General features: G+C 37.9%; 1 protein-coding gene across 3 annotated transcripts in view; it reads right to left on the reverse strand.

Moving 5' to 3' along the window:
- The window catches only part of POU2F1 (POU class 2 homeobox 1), a 262495-nt gene that overhangs the window by 75547 nt on the left and 168098 nt on the right, over positions 1-18850 (reverse strand). For all 3 annotated transcript variants that reach the window (XM_037825439.1, XM_037825437.1, XM_037825438.1), the window contains exons 5-7: positions 18296-18415; positions 16182-16370; positions 14727-14853 (exon numbers count right to left, since the gene is read on the reverse strand). In XM_037825439.1, the coding sequence (XP_037681367.1) occupies positions 14727-14853; positions 16182-16370; positions 18296-18415 (436 nt within the window). The remainder of the gene's footprint in view (positions 1-14726; positions 14854-16181; positions 16371-18295; positions 18416-18850) is intronic.

Raw genomic sequence — 18850 nt, forward strand, 5'->3', positions numbered from 1 at the left:
TGAAATTCCAAACTTTTTCACCTGGAATTTGTTAGAAACTGCCAGTATACATTGAATCAAAGAACTCTCTAGTAAAAAAAAGGAGCAGACTCCTATAAGTGGAAAAAGATGCTGCTGTCAAATTTTCTTAATCATACATTTGCTTTTTGATGATAATAAAGTTGAAATGTAAAATACTCTCTCCTAATGTTGAACTATCTTAGTTTAAAAATGATTGATAAGCAATGCCTTCATGATGACAAATGACCCAAAATGCAGAAATGCGAATCTTCAATGTTTGTAGTACAGGTCCCATCAATTATTTGAATTTATGGTTTCTTATTTTCAGAATTTTATAGAGAGAGGCCCAGCCCAGAATATTTCTAAAGATTTAATCTATGGTACCTAGTTTCAAATATAATGCTATTGCTAGAAAACCAAATATAGGATTACTTGCGCTAAGAGAAAACAGTAGAGATTATCCAACATAGCACACCAAACGAAAAGGATAACACCATTAAAAAAAAAAATGTGTGAAAAGATCATTTTTGACAACAAATATCTTTCTAATTTTGATTTCCTGAGGCTATTATTACAGATAATTCGGATACCCTGAATGCTGGAATATGTACAGCAATAGTAAAAAACTTTAAATCTGCCACAGATTAGACACAAAGTTTATCATTTGTTTGCAAGTGACACAGCACTGCCTGAATTTAAGCTAGTAAGAGATATTTCACAATGTAGGTCACAAATAAGATAAATGACATAAATTAAGTAGATACAGATTTTTCTAAAGAACCCTGACTGTTGTTGATCTTGGGCAAGCAAAATAGATTCTGAAGCAAGTATGATGAATGTAAATGAAATAAAATTGAGTACACCTTTTACAAACTTCTCTTAAAAGGAAGATTTAGAGAAAACTAACTTGTGAAAGTTTAAATGAACATCCTGCTTCCACAAGTGTCTCTCTACAGTTTTATCCCCTCTCAGTCAGGGTCATTTTCCCCTAAAACACTCCAATGGCTTCCCTTTATACTTAGAATAAAATCTATCCAACTCTGGGTAACCTGGCTCTGTCTTAACTTTAATACCTCATCTCCTAAGGCTTTTCTCACTCACTGAACTCCAGCTACTTTCTTTTCCCAGATTAGGTCAAGCTTGTTCCCATTTCAGGTCTGTGCCAGTTTGAATATATTGTGTCCCCCAAACGCCATTATCTTTGATGGAATCTTGTGTGGGCAGATGTTATCAGTGTTAATTAGACTGTAATTCTTTGAGTGTTTTTTTTGGAATGAGCCCCACCCAGCTGTGGGTGATGACTCTGATTGGATAATTTCCATGGAGGTGTTGCTCCGCCCATTTGGGGTGGGTCTAAGTGGATCAGTGGAGCCATATAAATGAGCTGATGGGCAGAAGGAACTCAGTGCAGCTGTGAGTGACAATCTGAAGAGGAGCTACAGCCAAGAGGGACACTTTGAAGAAAGCACAGGAGCTGCAGACGAGAGACAGTTTGAAGACGGCCGTTGAAAGCAGACTCTTGCTCTAGAGAAGCTAAGGGAGGACAAATATCCCAAGTGCAACTAAGAGTGACATTTTTGAGGAACTGCAGCCTAGAGAGGAACATCCTGGGAGAAAGCCATTTTGAAACCAGAACTTTGGAGCAGATGCCAGCTATGTGCCTTCCCAGCTAACAGAGGTTTTCCAGATGCCATTGGCCGTCCTCCAGTGAAGGCACCTGAATGCTGATGTGTTACCTTGGACACTTTATGGCCTAAAGCTGTAACTGTGTAACCAAATAAACCCCCTTTTGTAAAAGCCAATCCGTTTCTGGTGTTTTGCATTCCAGCAGCATTAGCAAACTAAAACAAGGTCTTTGCATTCCTTTGCCTCTGTATAGCTCTTCCTTCTGATTCTACATGAAGCAGACCACTCTCATCGTTCAGCTCTCAATTCAAATGTTGCTGCTCCAAAGAGGACTGTCCAGATGACCTGAGCCCCACTACAGGAGCCCTTCTCCTCCACAGGTTCATCTTTATTGCATCTTTCTGCTCTGCTGTTTTTCTAGTACTTTCTGCTATCTAAACCACTTTTTATTATTTGACTTCCCTCAATGAGGGCAAGAACTTTATCTTGTTCAAAATTATATCCCCAATACTTAGAGCACAGCATGGGACTTTGTAGGTACTCAAGAAATATTTGTTGAATGAATAAACTAAAATACTAAATTTTACCAGTTTAAAAAAACCTGAAGGTGAAGGTAGTCTAAAGAAAAATAAAGCTGTACGTCATGTCAACAATTTAAAAAATCTATTAAATAAAAGTATTTTGAGAAGGCTAATGAATCAGGGATATTTGAAAATAATAAAGCATAAAACAGAAGAGTAAAAAAGGTCAGAAATTGGGTCCTATCATTAAACATAGGGTATTTCAATACACGAGTTTCTTTAAAGTTTAGCAATGAAAGTTAGCTTTTTATTACTCTGTAAGTAATACAAGCAGGTTTTTTTTTTTTTTTTTTTTTTAAGATTCCTTTTCAACTAGAAACTGTAATGACAAATTTCTAAATTTGGGTCCTAGTATTTTATGAACAAATTCAAACTCTGGGTCTTTTTCCCCAAACAAGATGAGGTGAAAGTGTTGAAAAGCCCACAGAGTTTTAGAACTTCCTTTAAGGACCAACCCATCCCCTCTCCAGCACAGAGAAAATAACAAAACCCCCAAAAAAACAAAAATGGATTTTTTGTTATTTGTTAAACCAAGAAGATTTCTTTGATCATTTTCAGAATAAATGGTAATGATGGAAAAAGCAAATAAAATCTTCAATGAATTATAACTGAAATTCAAGAATGTATTAATATGAATTTGCCCATGAAAATGCAAGAAAAATAATTCTGGGAAAATGGTTTAGATTTCCTTTGCTAGAACTAAATTCCAGCTAGACTTATATAATCAGAGCAATACTGCCAAAACAATGAACTATACATCAAAGTCTTAGATTATTAAAATAAAAAAATAAATTATTGAGCCCTTCTATAATTATGCTTAAGAGGCACCTCCAGGGAGCGTCTTTTGTTACTCAGATGTGGCCTTTCTCTAAGCCCAATTCAGCAAAAAATTCATTAACACCCCCTCCCCCCCAAGGGACATGACTCCCAGGGGAATGAATCTCCCTGGCAATGTGGGACATGACGCCCAGAAATGAGCCTGGCCCTGAAAGGTGAGGGATTGAAAATGCCTACTTGACCAAAAGGGGGGGGGGGGGAAGAAAAAAGAAAGATAACAAGCTGAAGTCACAGTGGCTGAGAGATTCCAAATAGGGTTGAGAGGCTATCCTAGAGGTTTCTCTTATGTAAAGCTCCAGCTAGAAATCCTAAATGGCCATAGTATGCCATTTGCCATTACCAAAAGTAGTCCCCAAATACTTAGGTCCCTACCTGAGAGTCCATAAAAGATTCACTTGCTAAGTTTTATCTCTCAGAAACTTAAATCCACCAGAGTGTTCCTATGCCAGACAAGTCCTAAAACCCAGAGGCAACAGACTCTTTAAGAACAACAATCAGAAGCAACCCCCTTACCACACAGTCGACATCCCCTTTCAGTATGAACAAGTTAGGGTGCTCACTGCCTGGACACCCCTGAAGATGGAGAGAGAGAGATTAAGAGGAAGGGGTAGCAACAAACAAAATAAGATTTAACAAAGGCCTATGAATACTGAAACTTTACAGAAATGTATAATTTATTTATATATTCTTATTTTTCGATGCTGGGGTGTTGGAATAGCTGGAAGGAGATAAATAACATGGTGGAACTGTACCCTATAACACCCTTTGAAATTTGCTCCATAGCTACTCATTGAATTGTGCTTTGAAAGTCTTCACCTTTCTGTATATACCCTATATTGCATAATACGGAAAGAACTGAAACTGTTGAACTGTAACCCATAACGATTTTTGAAATTACCTATATAACTGCTTGTTGAGCTGAATATCGAAAGGTAATACCTTTCTGTATGTAGGTTACATTTTACAACAATGGAAATAGCTGAAGTTGTGGAATTGCGACCCATGATATTCTCTGAAATTTGTTCTCTGCTTGTTAAATTGTACTTTGAAAGTTATCACTGATATGTATATATTTTAAAGTTCACAATAAAAAGTGCATTAAAAATTAATTAATTAATTAATTAATTAATGGAAAACAGAAGAATTCCAAAAACTCAGTATCAAAGGCTAATCTCATGCTGGAAATATTACCAAATTTCAGTAAGTCAAATCTTTGTCCCCAACCACTAAGTTAAAAGAATAACTATCTCTGATGGTATCAATAACAATAAATTATTCTCCTGGAAATGCTTTAAAAATATGAATATTTCCACTGTCCTGATTCCTTACACTATTCAACTCACAAGAAGTGGTACAATTTGATTCTAAATTATTGCTAAGTTGTTTTATATTATATAAAGAAACAAATGTATTTCCATTCTCTGAGTTATCTACCCCTTGTTGAATGATGATGATGATACTGATATATCATGACAATGTTATACTGAGGATAGCAGCAAAGATTTGGAGAGCTTACTACGTACGAGCCACATTTTTAAAAAGTGCTTTACATGTATTTACACTGAATCCTTACAACTCTTTGATGTAAATACTAAGAGTTCCACCATGTTACAGATGAGGAAACTGAGGCACAGAAAAAGTTAAGTAACTTGCCCAAGAATACATAAACAGTAAGCGGCACAACCAAGATTCAAAACGAGGAAGTTTGGCTTAACTACTGCACTACTATCTGATGTTAGTGAAACATTTTACGTAATTCCCCCATAAAAGAAAAGGGGAAGACAAGAAGGGAAATAAATGAAACTCAGGTAGGTTAGATGACTTGCCCAAGGCACTGAAGCCAATCAGTATTCCACCCTCTGTGCTATCTTTCCAATCTTATAAAAGATTAAGGGGGAGGCAGGGCAAGATCGCAGACTGGTGAGCTGTAAGTTTTAGTTACTCCTCCAGGAAAGTAGGTAAAAAGCCAGGAACTGCGTGGACTGGACACCACAGAGCAATCTGTCTTTGGGCATACTTCATACAACACTCATGAAAATGTCGAAACTGCTGAGATCAGCGAAATCTGTAAGTTTTTGCGGCCAGGGGAACCCGCGCCCCTCCCTGCCAGGCTCAGTCCCGTGGGAGGAGGGGCTGCCAGCTCCGGGAAGGAGAAGGGAGAACTGCAGTGGTAGCCCTTCTCGGAAACTCATTCTACTGATCCATACTCCAACCATAGATAGACTGAGACCAGACACCAGAGAAATCTGAGAGCTGCCAGCCCAGCAGAGAGGAGACAGGCATAGAAAAAAAAAAATAACACGAAAAAAACTCCAAAATAAAGCAGAGGATTTTGGAGTTCTGGTGAACACAGAAAGGGGAAGGGCGGAGCTCAGGCCTTGAGGCGCATATGCAAATCCTGAAGAAAAGCTGATCTCTCTGCCCTGTGGACCTTTCCTTAGTGGCCCTGGTTGCTTTCTCTATTAGCATTTCAATAACCCATTAGATCTCTGAGGAGGGCCCCCCCCCCTTTTTTTTTTAATCCTTTTTTCTTTTTCTAAAACAATTACTCTAAGAAGCCCAATACAGAAAGCTTCAAAGACTTCCAATTTGGGCAGGTCAAGTCAAGAGCAGAACTAAGAGAGCTCTGAGACAAAAGGCAATAATCCAGTGGCTGAGAAAATGCACTAAACACCACAACTTCCCAAGAAAAGGGGGGTGTCCGCTCACAGCCACCATCCTGGTGGACAGGAAACACTCCTGCCCATCGCCAGCCCCATAGCCCAGAGCTGCCCCAGACAACCCAGTGTGACAGAAGTGCTTCAAATAACAGGCACACACCACAAAACTGGGCGTGGACATTAGCCTTCCCTGCAACCTCAGCTGATTGTCCCAGAGCTGGGAAGGTTGGAGCAGTGTGAATTAACAAAGCCCCATTCAGCCATCATTTGAGCAGACTGGGAGCCTCCCTACACAGCCCAGCAGCCCAGAAACTGCCCTGGGGGGACGGCACTCACCTGTGACATAGCACAGTCATCCCTCAACAGAGGACCCGGGGTGCACGGCCTGGAAGAGGGGCCCACTTGCAAGTCTCAGGAGCCATACGCCAATACCAAAGACTTGTGGGTCAGTGGCAGAGACAAACTGTGGCAGGACTGAACTGAAGGATTAGACTATTGCAGCAGCTTTAAAACTCTAGGATCATCAGGGAGATTTGATTGTTAGGGCCACCCCCCCTCCCCGACTGCCCAGAAACACGCCCCACATACAGGGCAGGCAACACCAACTACACACGCAAGCTTGGTACACCAATTGGGCCCCACAAGACTCAACCCCCACTCACCCAAAAGGCTAAGCAGGGGAGAACTGGCTTGTGGAGAACAGGTGGCTCGTGGACGCCACCTGCTGGTTAGTTAGAGAAAGTGTACTCCACGAAGCTGTAGATCTGATAAATTAGAGATAAGGACTTCAATTGGTCTACAAACCCTAAAAGAACCCTATCAAGTTCAACAAATGCCACGAGGCCAAAAACAACAGAAAATTACAAAGCATATGAAAAAACCAGACAATATGGATAACCCAAGCCCAAGCACCCAAATCAAAAGACCAGAAGAGACACAGCACCTAGAGCAGCTACTCAAAGAACTAAAGATGAACATGAGACCATAGTACGGGATATGAAGGAAATCAAGAAGACTCTAGAAGAGCATAAAGAAGACATTGCAAGACTAAATAAAAAAATGGATGATCTTATGGAAATTAAAGAAACTGTTGACCAAATTAAAAAGATTCTGGACACTCATAGTACAAGACTAGAGGAAGTTGAACAACGAATCAGTGACCTGGAAGATGACAGAATGGAAAATGAAAGCATAAAAGAAAGAATGGGGAAAAAAATTGAAAAAATCGAAATGGACCTCAGGGATATGATAGATAATATGAAACGTCCAAATATAAGACTCATTGGTGTCCCAGAAGGGGAAGAAAAGGGTAAAGGTCTAGGAAGAGTATTCAAAGAAATTGTTGGGGAAAACTTCCCAAATCTTCTAAACAACATAAATACACAAATCATAAATGCTCAGCGAACTCCAAATAGAATAAATCCAAATAAACCCACTCCGAGACATATACTGATCACACTGTCAAACACAGAAGAGAAGGAGCAAGTTCTGAAAGCAGCAAGAGAAAAGCAATTCACCACATACAAAGGAAACAGCATAAGACTAAGTAGTGACTACTCAGCAGCCACCATGGAGGCGAGAAGGGCAGTGGCACGATATATTTAAAATTCTGAGTGAGAAAAATTTCCAGCCAAGAATACTTTATCCAGCAAAGCTCTCCTTCAAATTTGAGGGAGAGCTTAAATTTTTCACAGACAAACAAATGCTGAGAGAATTTGCTAACAAGAGACCTGCCCTACTGGAGATACTAAAGGGAGCCCTACAGACAGACAAACAAAGACAGGACAGAGAGACTTGGAGAAAGGTTCAGTACTAAACAGATTCAGTATGGGTACAATAAAGGATATTAATAGAGAGAGGGGAAAAATATGGCAAACATAAACCAAAGGATAAGATGGCCGATTCAAGAAATGCCTTCACGGTTTTAACGTTGAATGTAAATGGATTAAACTCCCCAATTAAAAGATATAGATTCGCAGAATGGATCAAAGAAAATGAACCATCAATATGTTGCATACAAGAGACTCATCTTAGACACAGGGACACAAAGAAACTGAAAGTGAAAGGATGGAAAAAAATATTTCATGCAAGCTACAGCCAAAAGAAAGCAGGTGTAGCAATATTAATCTCAGATAAAATAGACTTCAAATGCAGGGATGTTTTGAGAGACAAAGAAGGCCACTACATACTAATAAAAGGGGCAATTCAGCAAGAAGAAATCACAATCGTAAATGTCTATGCACCCAATCAAGGTGCCACAAAATACATGAGAGAAACACTGGCAAAACTAAAGGAAGCAATTGATGTTTTCACAATAATTGTGGGAGACTTCAACACATCACTCTCTCCTATAGATAGATCAACCAGACAGAAGACCAATAAGGAAATTGAAAACCTAAACAATCTGATAAATGAATTAGATTTAACAGACATATACAGGACATTAAATCCCAAATCACCAGGATACACATACTTTTTTAGTGCTCATGGAACTTTCTCCAGAATAGATCATATGCTGGGACATAAAACAAGCCTCAATAAATTTAAAAAGATTGAAATTATTCAAAGCACATTCTCTGACCACAATGGAATACAATTAGAAGTCAATAACCATCAGAGACTTAGAAAATTCACAAATACCTGGAGGTTAAACAACACACTCCTAAACAATCAGTGGGTTAAAGAAGAAATAGCAAGAGAAATTGCTAAATATATAGAGATGAATGAAAATGAGAACACAACATACCAAAACCTATGGGATGCAGCAAAAGCAGTGCTAAGGGGGAAATTTATAGCACTAAACGCATATATTAAAAAGGAAGAAAGAGCCAAAATCAAAGAACTAATGGATCAACTGAAGAAGCTAGAAAATGAACAGCAAACCAATCCTAAACCAAGTACAAGAAAAGAAATAACAAGGATTAAAGCAGAAATAAATGACATAGAGAACAAAAAAACAATAGAGAGGATAAATATCACCAAAAGTTGGTTCTTTGAGAAGATCAACAAGATTGACAAGCCCCTAGCTAGACTGACAAAATCAAAAAGAGAGAAGACCCATATAAACAAAATAATGACTGAAAAAGGTGACATAACTGCAGATCCTGAAGAAATTAAAAAAATTATAAGAGGATACTATGAACAACTGTATGGCAACAAACTGGAGAATGTAGAGGAAATGGACAATTTCCTGGAAACATATGAACAACCTAGACTGACCAGAGAAGAAATAGAAGACCTCAACCAACCCATCACAAGCAAAGAGATCCAATCAGTCATCAAAAATCTTCCCACAAATAAATGCCCAGGGCCAGATGGCTTCACAGGGGAATTCTACCAAACTTTCCAGAAAGAACTGACACCAATCTTACTCAAACTCTTTCAAAACATTGAAGAAAATGGAACACTACCTAACTCATTTTATGAAGCTAACATCAATCTAATACCAAAACCAGGCAAAGATGTTACAAAAAAGGAAAACTACCAGCCAATCTCCCTAATGAATATAGATGCAAAAATCCTCAACAAAATACCTGCAAATTGAATCCAAAGACACATTAAAAAAATCATACACCATGACCAAGTGGGGTTCATTCCAGGCATGCAAGGATGGTTCAACATAAGAAAAACAATCAATGTATTACAACACATTAAAAACTCGAAAGGGAAAAATCAATTGATCATCTCAATAGATGCTGAAAAAGCATTTGACAAAATCCAACATCCCTTTTTGATAAAAACACTTCAAAAGGTAGGAATTGAAGGAAACTTCCTCAACATGATAAAGAGCATATATGAAAAACCCACAGCCAGCATAGTACTCAACGGTGAGAGACTGAAAGCCTTCCCTCTAAGATCAGGAACAAGACAAGGATGCCCGCTGTCACCACTGTTATTCAACATTGTGCTGGAAGTGCTAGCCAGGGCAATCCGGCAAGACAAAGAAATAAAAGGCATCCAAATTGGAAAAGAAGAAGTAAAACTGTCATTGTTTGCAGATGATATGATCTTATATCTAGAAAACCCTGAGAAATCAATGATACACCTACTAGAGCTAATAAACAAATTTAGCAAAGTAGCGGGATACAAGATTAATGCACATAAGTCAGTAATGTTTCTATATGCTAGAAATGAACAAACTGAAGAGACACTCAAGAAAAAGATACCATTTTCAATAGCAACTAAAAAAATCAAGTACCTAGGAATAAACTTAACCAAAGATGTAAAAGACCAATACAAAGAAAACTACATAACTCTACTAAAAGAAATAGAAGGGGACCTTAAAAGATGGAAAAATATTCCATGTTCATGGATAGGAAGGCTAAATGTCATTAAGATGTCAATTCTACCGAAACTCATCTACAGATTCAATGCAATCCCAATCAAAATTCCAACAACCTACTTTGCAGACTTGGAAAAGCTAGTTATCAAATTTATTTGGAAAGGGAAGATGCCTCGAATTGCTAAAGACACTCTAAAAAAGAAAAACGAAGTGGGAGGACTTACACTCCCTGACTTTGAAGCTTATTATAAAGCCACAGTTGCCAAAACAGCATGGTACTGGCACAAAGATAGACATATAGATCAATGGAATAGAATTGAGAGTTGGGAGATGGACCCTCAGATCTATGGCCGACTGATCTTTGATAAGGCCCCCAAAGTCACTGAACTGAGCCATAATGGTCTTTTCAACAAATGGGGCTGGGAGAGTTGGATATCCATATCCAAAAGAATGAAAGAGGACCCCTACCTCACCCCCTACACAAAAATTAACTCAAAATGGACCAAAGATCTCAATATAAAAGAAAGTACCATAAAACTCCTAGAAGATAATGTAGGAAAACATCTTCAAGACCTTGTATTAGGCGGCCACTTCCTAGACTTTACACCCAAAGCACAAGCAACAAAAGAGAAAATAGATAAATAGGAACTCCTCAAGCTTAGAAGTTTCTGCACCCCAAAGGAATTTCTCAAAAAGGTAAAGAGGCAGCCAACTCAATGGGAAAAAATTTTTGGAAACCATGTATCTGACAAAAGACTGATATCTTGCATATACAAAGAAATCCTACAACTCAATGACAATAGTACAGACAGCCCAATTATAAAATGGGCAAAAGATATGAAAAGACAGTTCTCTGAAGAGGAAATACAAATGGCCAAGAAACACATGAAAAAATGTTCAGCTTCACTAGCTATTAGAGAGATGCAAATTAAGACCACAATGAGATACCATCTAACACCGGTTAGAATGGCTGCCATTAAACAAACAGGAAACTACAAATGCTGGAGGGGATGTGGAGAAACTGGAACTCTTATTCACTGTTGGTGGGACTGTAAAATGGTTCAGCCACTCTGGAAGTCAGTCTGGCAGTTCCTTAGAAAACTAGATATAGAGCTACCATTCGATCCAGCGATTGCACTTCTCGGTATATACCCGGAAGATCGGAAAGCAGTGACACGAACAGATATCTGCACGCCAATGTTCATAGCAGCATTATTCACAATTGCCAAGAGATGGAAACAACCCAAATGTCCTTCAACAGATGAGTGGATAAATAAAATGTGGTATATACACACGATGGAATACTACGCGGCAGTAAGAAGGAACGATCTGGTGAAACATATGACAACATGGATGAACCTTGAAGACATAATGCTGAGCGAAATAAGCCAGGCACAAAAAGAGAAATATTATATGCTACCACTAATGTGAATTTTGAAAAATGTAAAACAAATGGTTTATAATGTAGAATGTAGGGGAACTAGCAGTAGAGAGCAATTAAGGAAGGGGGAACAATAATCCAAGAAGAACAGATAAGCTATTTAACGTTCTGGGGATGCCCAGAAATGACTATGGTCTGTTAATTTCTGATGGATATAGTAGGAACAAGTTCACAGAAATGTTGCTATATTATGTAACTTTCTTGGGGTAAAGTAGGAACATGTTGGAAGTTAAGCAGTTATCTTAGGTTAGTTGTCTTTTTCTTACCCCCTTGTTATGGTCTCTTTGAAATGTTCTTTTATTGTATGTTTGTTTTCTTTTTAACTTTTTTTTTCATACAGTTGAGTTAAAAAAGAAGGGAAAGTTAAAAAAAAAAAAAAAAGAAAAACAAGGGAAAAAAAAAAGATGTAGTGCCCCCTTGAGGAGCCTGTGGAGAATGCAGGGGTATTCGCCTACCCCACCTCCATGGTTGCTAACATGACCACAGACATAGGGGACTGGTGGTTTGATGGGTTGAGCCCTCTACCATAAGTTTTACCCTTGGGACGACGGTTGCTGCAAAGGAGAGGCTAGGCCTCCCTATATTTGTGCCTAAGAGTCTCCTCCTGAATGCCTCTTTGTTGCTCAGATGTGGCCCTCTCTCTCTGGCTAAGCCAACTTGAAAGGTGAAATCACTGCCCTCCCCCCTACGTGGGATCAGACACCCAGGGGAGTGAATCTCCCTGGCAACGTGGAATATGACTCCCGGGGAGGAATGTAGACCCGGCATCGTGGGACGGAGAACATCTTCTTGACCAAAAGGGGGATGTGAAAGGAAATGAAATAAGCTTCAGTGGCAGAGAGATTCCAAAACGAGCCGAGAGATCACTCTGGTGGGCACTCTTACGCACACTTTAGACAACCCTTTTTAGGATCTAAAGAATTGGGGTAGCTGGTGGTGGATACCTGAAACTATCAAACTACAACCCAGAACCCATGAATCTCGAAGACAGTTGTATAAAAATGTAGCTTATGAGGGGTGACAATGGGATTGGGAAAGCCATAAGGACCAAACTCCACTTTGTCTAGTTTATGGATGGATGTGTAGAAAAGTAGGGGAAGGAAACAAACAGACAAAGGTGCCCAGTGTTCTTTTTTACTTCAATTGCTCTTTTTCACTCTAATTATTATTCTTGTTATTTTTGTGTGTGTGCTAATGAAGGTGTCAGGGATTGATTTAGGTGATGAATGTACAACTATGTAATGGTACTGTGAACAATCGAAAGTACAATTTGTTTTGTATGACTGCGTGGTATGTGAATATATCTCAATAAAATGATGATTAAAAAAAAAGATTAAGGGAAGAAAAATAACATCCAAGTATCTTTGCAAATACCAAAAACTTAGAATAAACAGTCATTTTTCATTCCTTTAACTAGCTTATACTTTTTTAGCACACTAAATGAAATGTGGTTCTAGATTTGAAAATGCTCTTCTCTTTGCTGAAAGTAAAGCCAATTTCATTCAACCTAATGGTTTTTTAATAGTTCCTATATTTCATAGGCACATTTTTCATCTTCCTATGCAACTCCCACCTTCCCTCTTGGAATACTCTCCCTTTGTGATTACCACTTTCTACTATTTTTTGACCTCTGAAGAAATCACAGTATCTTCTTCTAACTTTACTTATTCCTCCTACCTACAGGTTTGGTTTCATCGAGGCTCTTCAAATGCTATACATTTTTCCCTGCATGATGCTGTCAAGCCTCAGAGTTTCCTAAAATCCCAGGAATTACCTGGATGCCTCTTCCCCATCATCTGTCTACCAGGTCCTTCCTATCCATTTCTCAAATCATCTTCTCTTTTTCTATTCCCACATAGTTCAATCCATGCCAAACCTCAATAGGGACTGTTACAATATTCTCCAACCAGTAATATATTACTCTATTATCCAATCTAATTTTTACTCCTCAAGTTTTCATAGTTGCTTTCTTAAACACAAATTTGAAAACGTCACTTTACCGTCTAAGCCTTCCATGGCTTCTTACCGCCTACAGACACTTGGTATTGGGTCATTCATATCAGAAGCCCCAGTGTGCTTGTTGAAATTTTGGGGGTGGGGCTCAAGAACCTACTTTTCGAACTCCTCAAGAGATTTGTATATAAACTGAACCTTGGGAACCACTAAGCTGTAGAATTTAAAGTCAAATTCCTGGAAACTTCACATAAGGTTCTTTAATGATCTGTTCTCTCCCAATCTTTCTGGCCTCAAATTCCACTATTCCCGTACATACATCTTATGCTCTAATTATAAGGCATTTTTTAGTGTTCTCTAAACACAGCTTATTGGTTTTTCTTCCATGTCTCTGAACTTTGCAAATGCTATTCCCATTTCTAAAACTGACATTCTCTCCTTTGTAAACCTATGAATGCATTCTCCAAAATTCACTGTAAAGGCTTCTCAGAACACACTAGTACAAGGGGTCTCTCTGCTAGGCTCCCATAGCATTCTGTCCCTATGAAGCCTAACATAATAGGTCTCCCTGCCACTAGACTGTGAGCTCTTTTGAGGTTAAAAACTGACTTATCTTTGAATCTCAGGCAAATGCTGGAATATATACTTATACAACCAAAGATTTATAAGAATTAATTAATTAGAAAAATGGTTACAAAAAAACCCACGAAAAAAACATAGAAATAACGAGGCATCAGTAGATGCACTCATGTTCCTTGGGCCGATACCCTGATAATCTCCACAATTATTACAGTAGCCAAATTTACAAACATGATTGAACTTTAGTATTGTTTGCTACAGAAATTACAAACCAATATTTACCACTGAAAGGTGTGGAGGGCTTTTTAAAATTCATAATTCACAAAATCTGCAATTTCTAATATAACATCCTCTCCTCAAAACTTAAAAGAAAACAAATGATTATCAGAAGTATACACTTTCAATGCTCAGTCTACATTCTTTAAATACATTCCTATGAAATATCATCGAAACATTAGAAGTAGTTTATTTATGTTCAGTGTGTTGAGTGATTTCACTTAGATTTTGGCCAAACTCTTGGCTTCTCCTAGTTATTAAACAGATGAATGTCAGTGAAGGATAACTTTTAACACTGTGGTATGCATGAACAAAATAAAATATTTTTCTTAACATGAGTATTGACAGTGATAGTTTAAATTAAATAAAAGTTAATTGAAACATTGCTCTAATGGACAGTTTCAGGTCTAGAACAATAGTAGTCAAAGTGTGTGCTACATAAGTGGACAACCTTGCCACGCCACTATCACAAGCTCTCAGGAGGAACTCACCCTGCTGGCCCTGGGGCGTCTGTGAGATGATAAACTGTGCTGGCTGCAAGTTGGTGGTCGGATGTACCAACACAAACTGTTGCAGGTTGAGATTCTGCTGCTGCAGCTGCTGCAGCTGTTGCAGATCCTGAAAAATAAGAATTAAAACACAAATTAGAGATTCTGAAATAAAAGTTTGCTTAATCATAAGGTCCCCAGCTGATGAATTCTATCATACCCAAATAAAAAAGAGCCAATATTTAACATTGTGCTATACTTCCAAACAGGGGGTACTCTGGGTGTGTTTCACAAAGTGTGAAGATACCTGGAGCATATAACGTGTCATGATTTATATTAAGACTAATTTCCAACAGTTATATAATATTCCCTGAGAACAAATGGTTATAGTTGCATTTTGTAACATATAGAGAAATAAGTGGATTTTAAAATTCAAGTGAGAAGAGTATGTTGATTTTTAAAATATTTGATAGCTATTTTTCTTTTGATTTTTCTCTCGTTAATTCCAAAAGAAAAATAGCTATCTATATAAAAATCTGATCCTTAACATAATAGTACCTTATATTGGTCCAGTGTTTTATAATTTTCAAAGTGCTTTCATGTACATTACACCAATGCCAACACAGGGTCATACACCTTAGGCAATAAAAACATTTATTTATTGATGAAAAAGTGGATAAAATAAAAAGATTATTCTTGGTAAAGATTGCATGAGAAAATCATAAAGATTAGTTTAACATCTATTCCTTACCCTTTCAGTTAATGAGCTCCCTTTTAATGTCTAATCAAAGTCTTGCTACAATTTAAGTCCATTTCTGAGTCCTCTCGGGGAGGATAAAGACAATTGTCTAGCACCAGACTCATAATAACCCTTCATGTATTTTTATGCTATAACTAGCGACACCATTCTTTCTCTCTTTGAGATAGACGATTTCATTTAGCTTTCCTCCTTGGTCCTATTGTCTATGCTTATAAAACAAACTTTTATATGGCCCAACATGTGAAAATCGAAATCAAACATAGTATTTTAATGCAGTCCTGCACAAAGGCAAATATTCTGCAGCAGAGAGGATTCTCCATCTCTCTCACACATCAGTGGCATCATTCACTGCAGAGTACACGAAAGAACCTGTCTGTCACAATTAGCAAATTAAAATAAATACAGCAATCCTCCCTGCCTCAGAAACATGCCAGCTAATTATTCAAGAATTGTCACTTACTATAAATAGTCAGCTATTTAAATAATCAGTTACGTGTTTATAATATCAACTCAAATAAGCAAACAAATGTATTATTTCTAATGAAGTAGTAAGAAAGGGTACCACTTAGTTCACTGATGTGGTACTGTTCAGGCCTTTAAGGGTCCACACTAGCAACTACAAATTGAATTCAATATTAAAGAAAACATGCCATTTTATTCCCCACTTCCGGCCCCCACTATCAGAGTTACTCACTCACCTGTGCAATCTGTATGGGCTGAGACAGGGGAATCTGCGTCATGGGCGTGGCAGCGGAGGCTGAGATGGTGGCCCCAGCAGCACTGTGCTGTTGGCTGGCGGAATGCTGCTGCACTGCAGCAGCCAGCAGCTGTGCCTGGGCCTGTGCCTGCTGTAGCAATAACTGCTGCTGGGCTGGTGTCAAAGTAAGCTAAACAAAATTAGGATAGATAATTGGAAAGGGTCAAAGGAGAAGGGCCCCTAATGCAAGCAACTGCTTTGAAACAGGTAACTCAAGTGGTTATTAGACCTTAGCTATTCAACCTCACATGGTTAGCATGTGGCTAAGACATGCAGTGGTGATCAAGCCACCATTACTGGCAAAAGATTTAAATTGAAGTGGTGATGCACAGTCCAGATTTAAACAATCACTTAAGCCTGTCCAGGGCCCTAGGTTCAGGCAAAAAAGTAATTAACTAGTAAGCAAGAAAAAAAGAATCAATGCTGACAGGATATGAAAAGAAATTTACACCCAACGAACAGCAAGTGATCAACCAGATAAATGAGGAACAAGGATGCTGGGTATGACCATGGAAAGAACTGATAAAGCCCAGCTGCATCCCATTAGCATGAATTCCTGCTGTATTCTGTCATTTCTATTATGTCCAAAGATATGACTAAAGAATATGAGCTCCATTTGTTTCTTTTCCAAGTCTCAGGACAGCTTCTTCTCCAACACAATCTTTCCAGTTACTGAAAGGATTGAGTCTGCAACTTTACCTCCCCTTTCCAACACATTATCTCTGAGAAACAGGTGGTGACAGCCTCTCTCTTTACATGCAAATGAATCTTAATGCCCAGATTTAATAGAAGCTGCATCCACATAAACCTGGAATCCCAAGTGCCTTTTACCATTGTAGACACTAGTCCCCTAAAATAAAACCCAAATATTAAAATACGAAATGTACTTAGAGTGGATATAAAGTAGCTTTCATAATGCAACTTATTTCAAATACACATAAATCAAAGTAATAAACATGCTTTATCTTTCTTTTGATGACATGCTCTGAACAAAGAAGGCATCATATAATATTGTGAAGTGCACGTACAGTTAGTTGGTGGCATAAACCTCCTTCTAAAAGGATTCAACACAATTTAGGTATTAGGACATAAGAATCAAAATCAAACTGCTCAAAAATTCAATACCTATCAAGAGATATAGACATCTCTATTTTTTATAAACACATTTTATATAAATATATATATTAATCTCTATTGATGGGATTTTGCAAAGAGCCCTCCACTGCTCACAACTAAATGGAAAAAAAGAAAAAAGAAAATTCTGTGGGTAATGAGAACTGAATAACTCTTCCTTACCACTTCTTTGCACCCCCAAAAAAGATACTTCAACATTGGAAAACTGTCTTAGACCAAAAACAGCTGAAAAGTTAAAAAAATGTAAAAACATAATACATTCACATAGGCAGTTTATTATTTAAAAAAAAAAAAAAATTATTGAATGCTACGTGCCATGCACTGTTCTGTGAGCTTTACAGATATTTTACACATATTATGTCACTTAATCTTTACAACAATACTGTGAGGAAGGTATTATTAATATCTTCATTTAAAGACAGAAAAACTGAGACACAGGGAGATGAAGTAATTAGTCCATAAAATAAGTTGCAGAGCCAGAATGTGACCAGAGCCTTCATTTTAGAACACTATGCAGTAACTTAAAGAACATGATTTTTTTTTGTAAGTACTAATCCATTCTTTAACTTCTACACTGCAGTGAGGTCATAATGCCAAATTGACAACTGCCATTTATCAATGTAACAGTCTCAAAGGATAATGACTCCATTGCATGATGAAGCAACAGCTGAAACATGGGTTTAAAAAAGTACTTACTTCATTCAGAGCATCTGCAATTGTAACAAAAGATACCCTGAAAATTTCTGACAAAGATAATTATTTTTTCAGAGCTGCCTACAGTGTAAAAGTTCCTTAAAGACACAATAGTGCCAGGCATAGCCATGTTACTATTTGCTATGGTGAACAGTTCTAATCAGATATTGGTCAAAGGCAGTTCTGACATATGAAAAGTTTATTACGATTTTCTCAGAGAAAACTTACCCCAGTTATCTGTCCTCCAGCCAACATAAGCTGGGTCTGGGGAATGGCTGCCTGCACTGAAGGTTGCTGGGAAGGCTGGCTTGGCTGCTGTGAATCCCCCGATTCTTCACTGGATTTAGACTGGCGAGGGGAGAAAATGAGAGATTTCAAATAGCTGATTAAAAGAAATGTACTTACAACTTCATATTTTAAGGATCATTTAAAATGGGCTTTAGCATATTCAGTCATGAGTATTCCGGTTTTGCTTGTTTCCTTCTTGTAAGTCTTTGTATCTTCCTAGTTTTAAATATGAAGTTTTAAATATTTTTGTTCCAAAGTCAGGAAAGCTGCAATTATAATTCTTAATAAGAAAAAATAATTTGGCCCTCCACAAATCAATAGAATTGTTCATAATGTCAAATCCTCAACTATGGAAATAATGAGCAAAGGAAAGAATACATTGTCAATCCATCTCTACATTAGACCTGCCACGCAAACATTTTGACAAGTATAGGTGGTCAGTCTGAAACTTCCTCACATACTGCCACATCAGAGGTTAATTACTTGACCCACAGA

This window comes from Choloepus didactylus, chromosome 2, assembly GCF_015220235.1.
Source record: "Choloepus didactylus isolate mChoDid1 chromosome 2, mChoDid1.pri, whole genome shotgun sequence".
Lineage (NCBI taxonomy): Eukaryota > Metazoa > Chordata > Mammalia > Pilosa > Megalonychidae > Choloepus > Choloepus didactylus.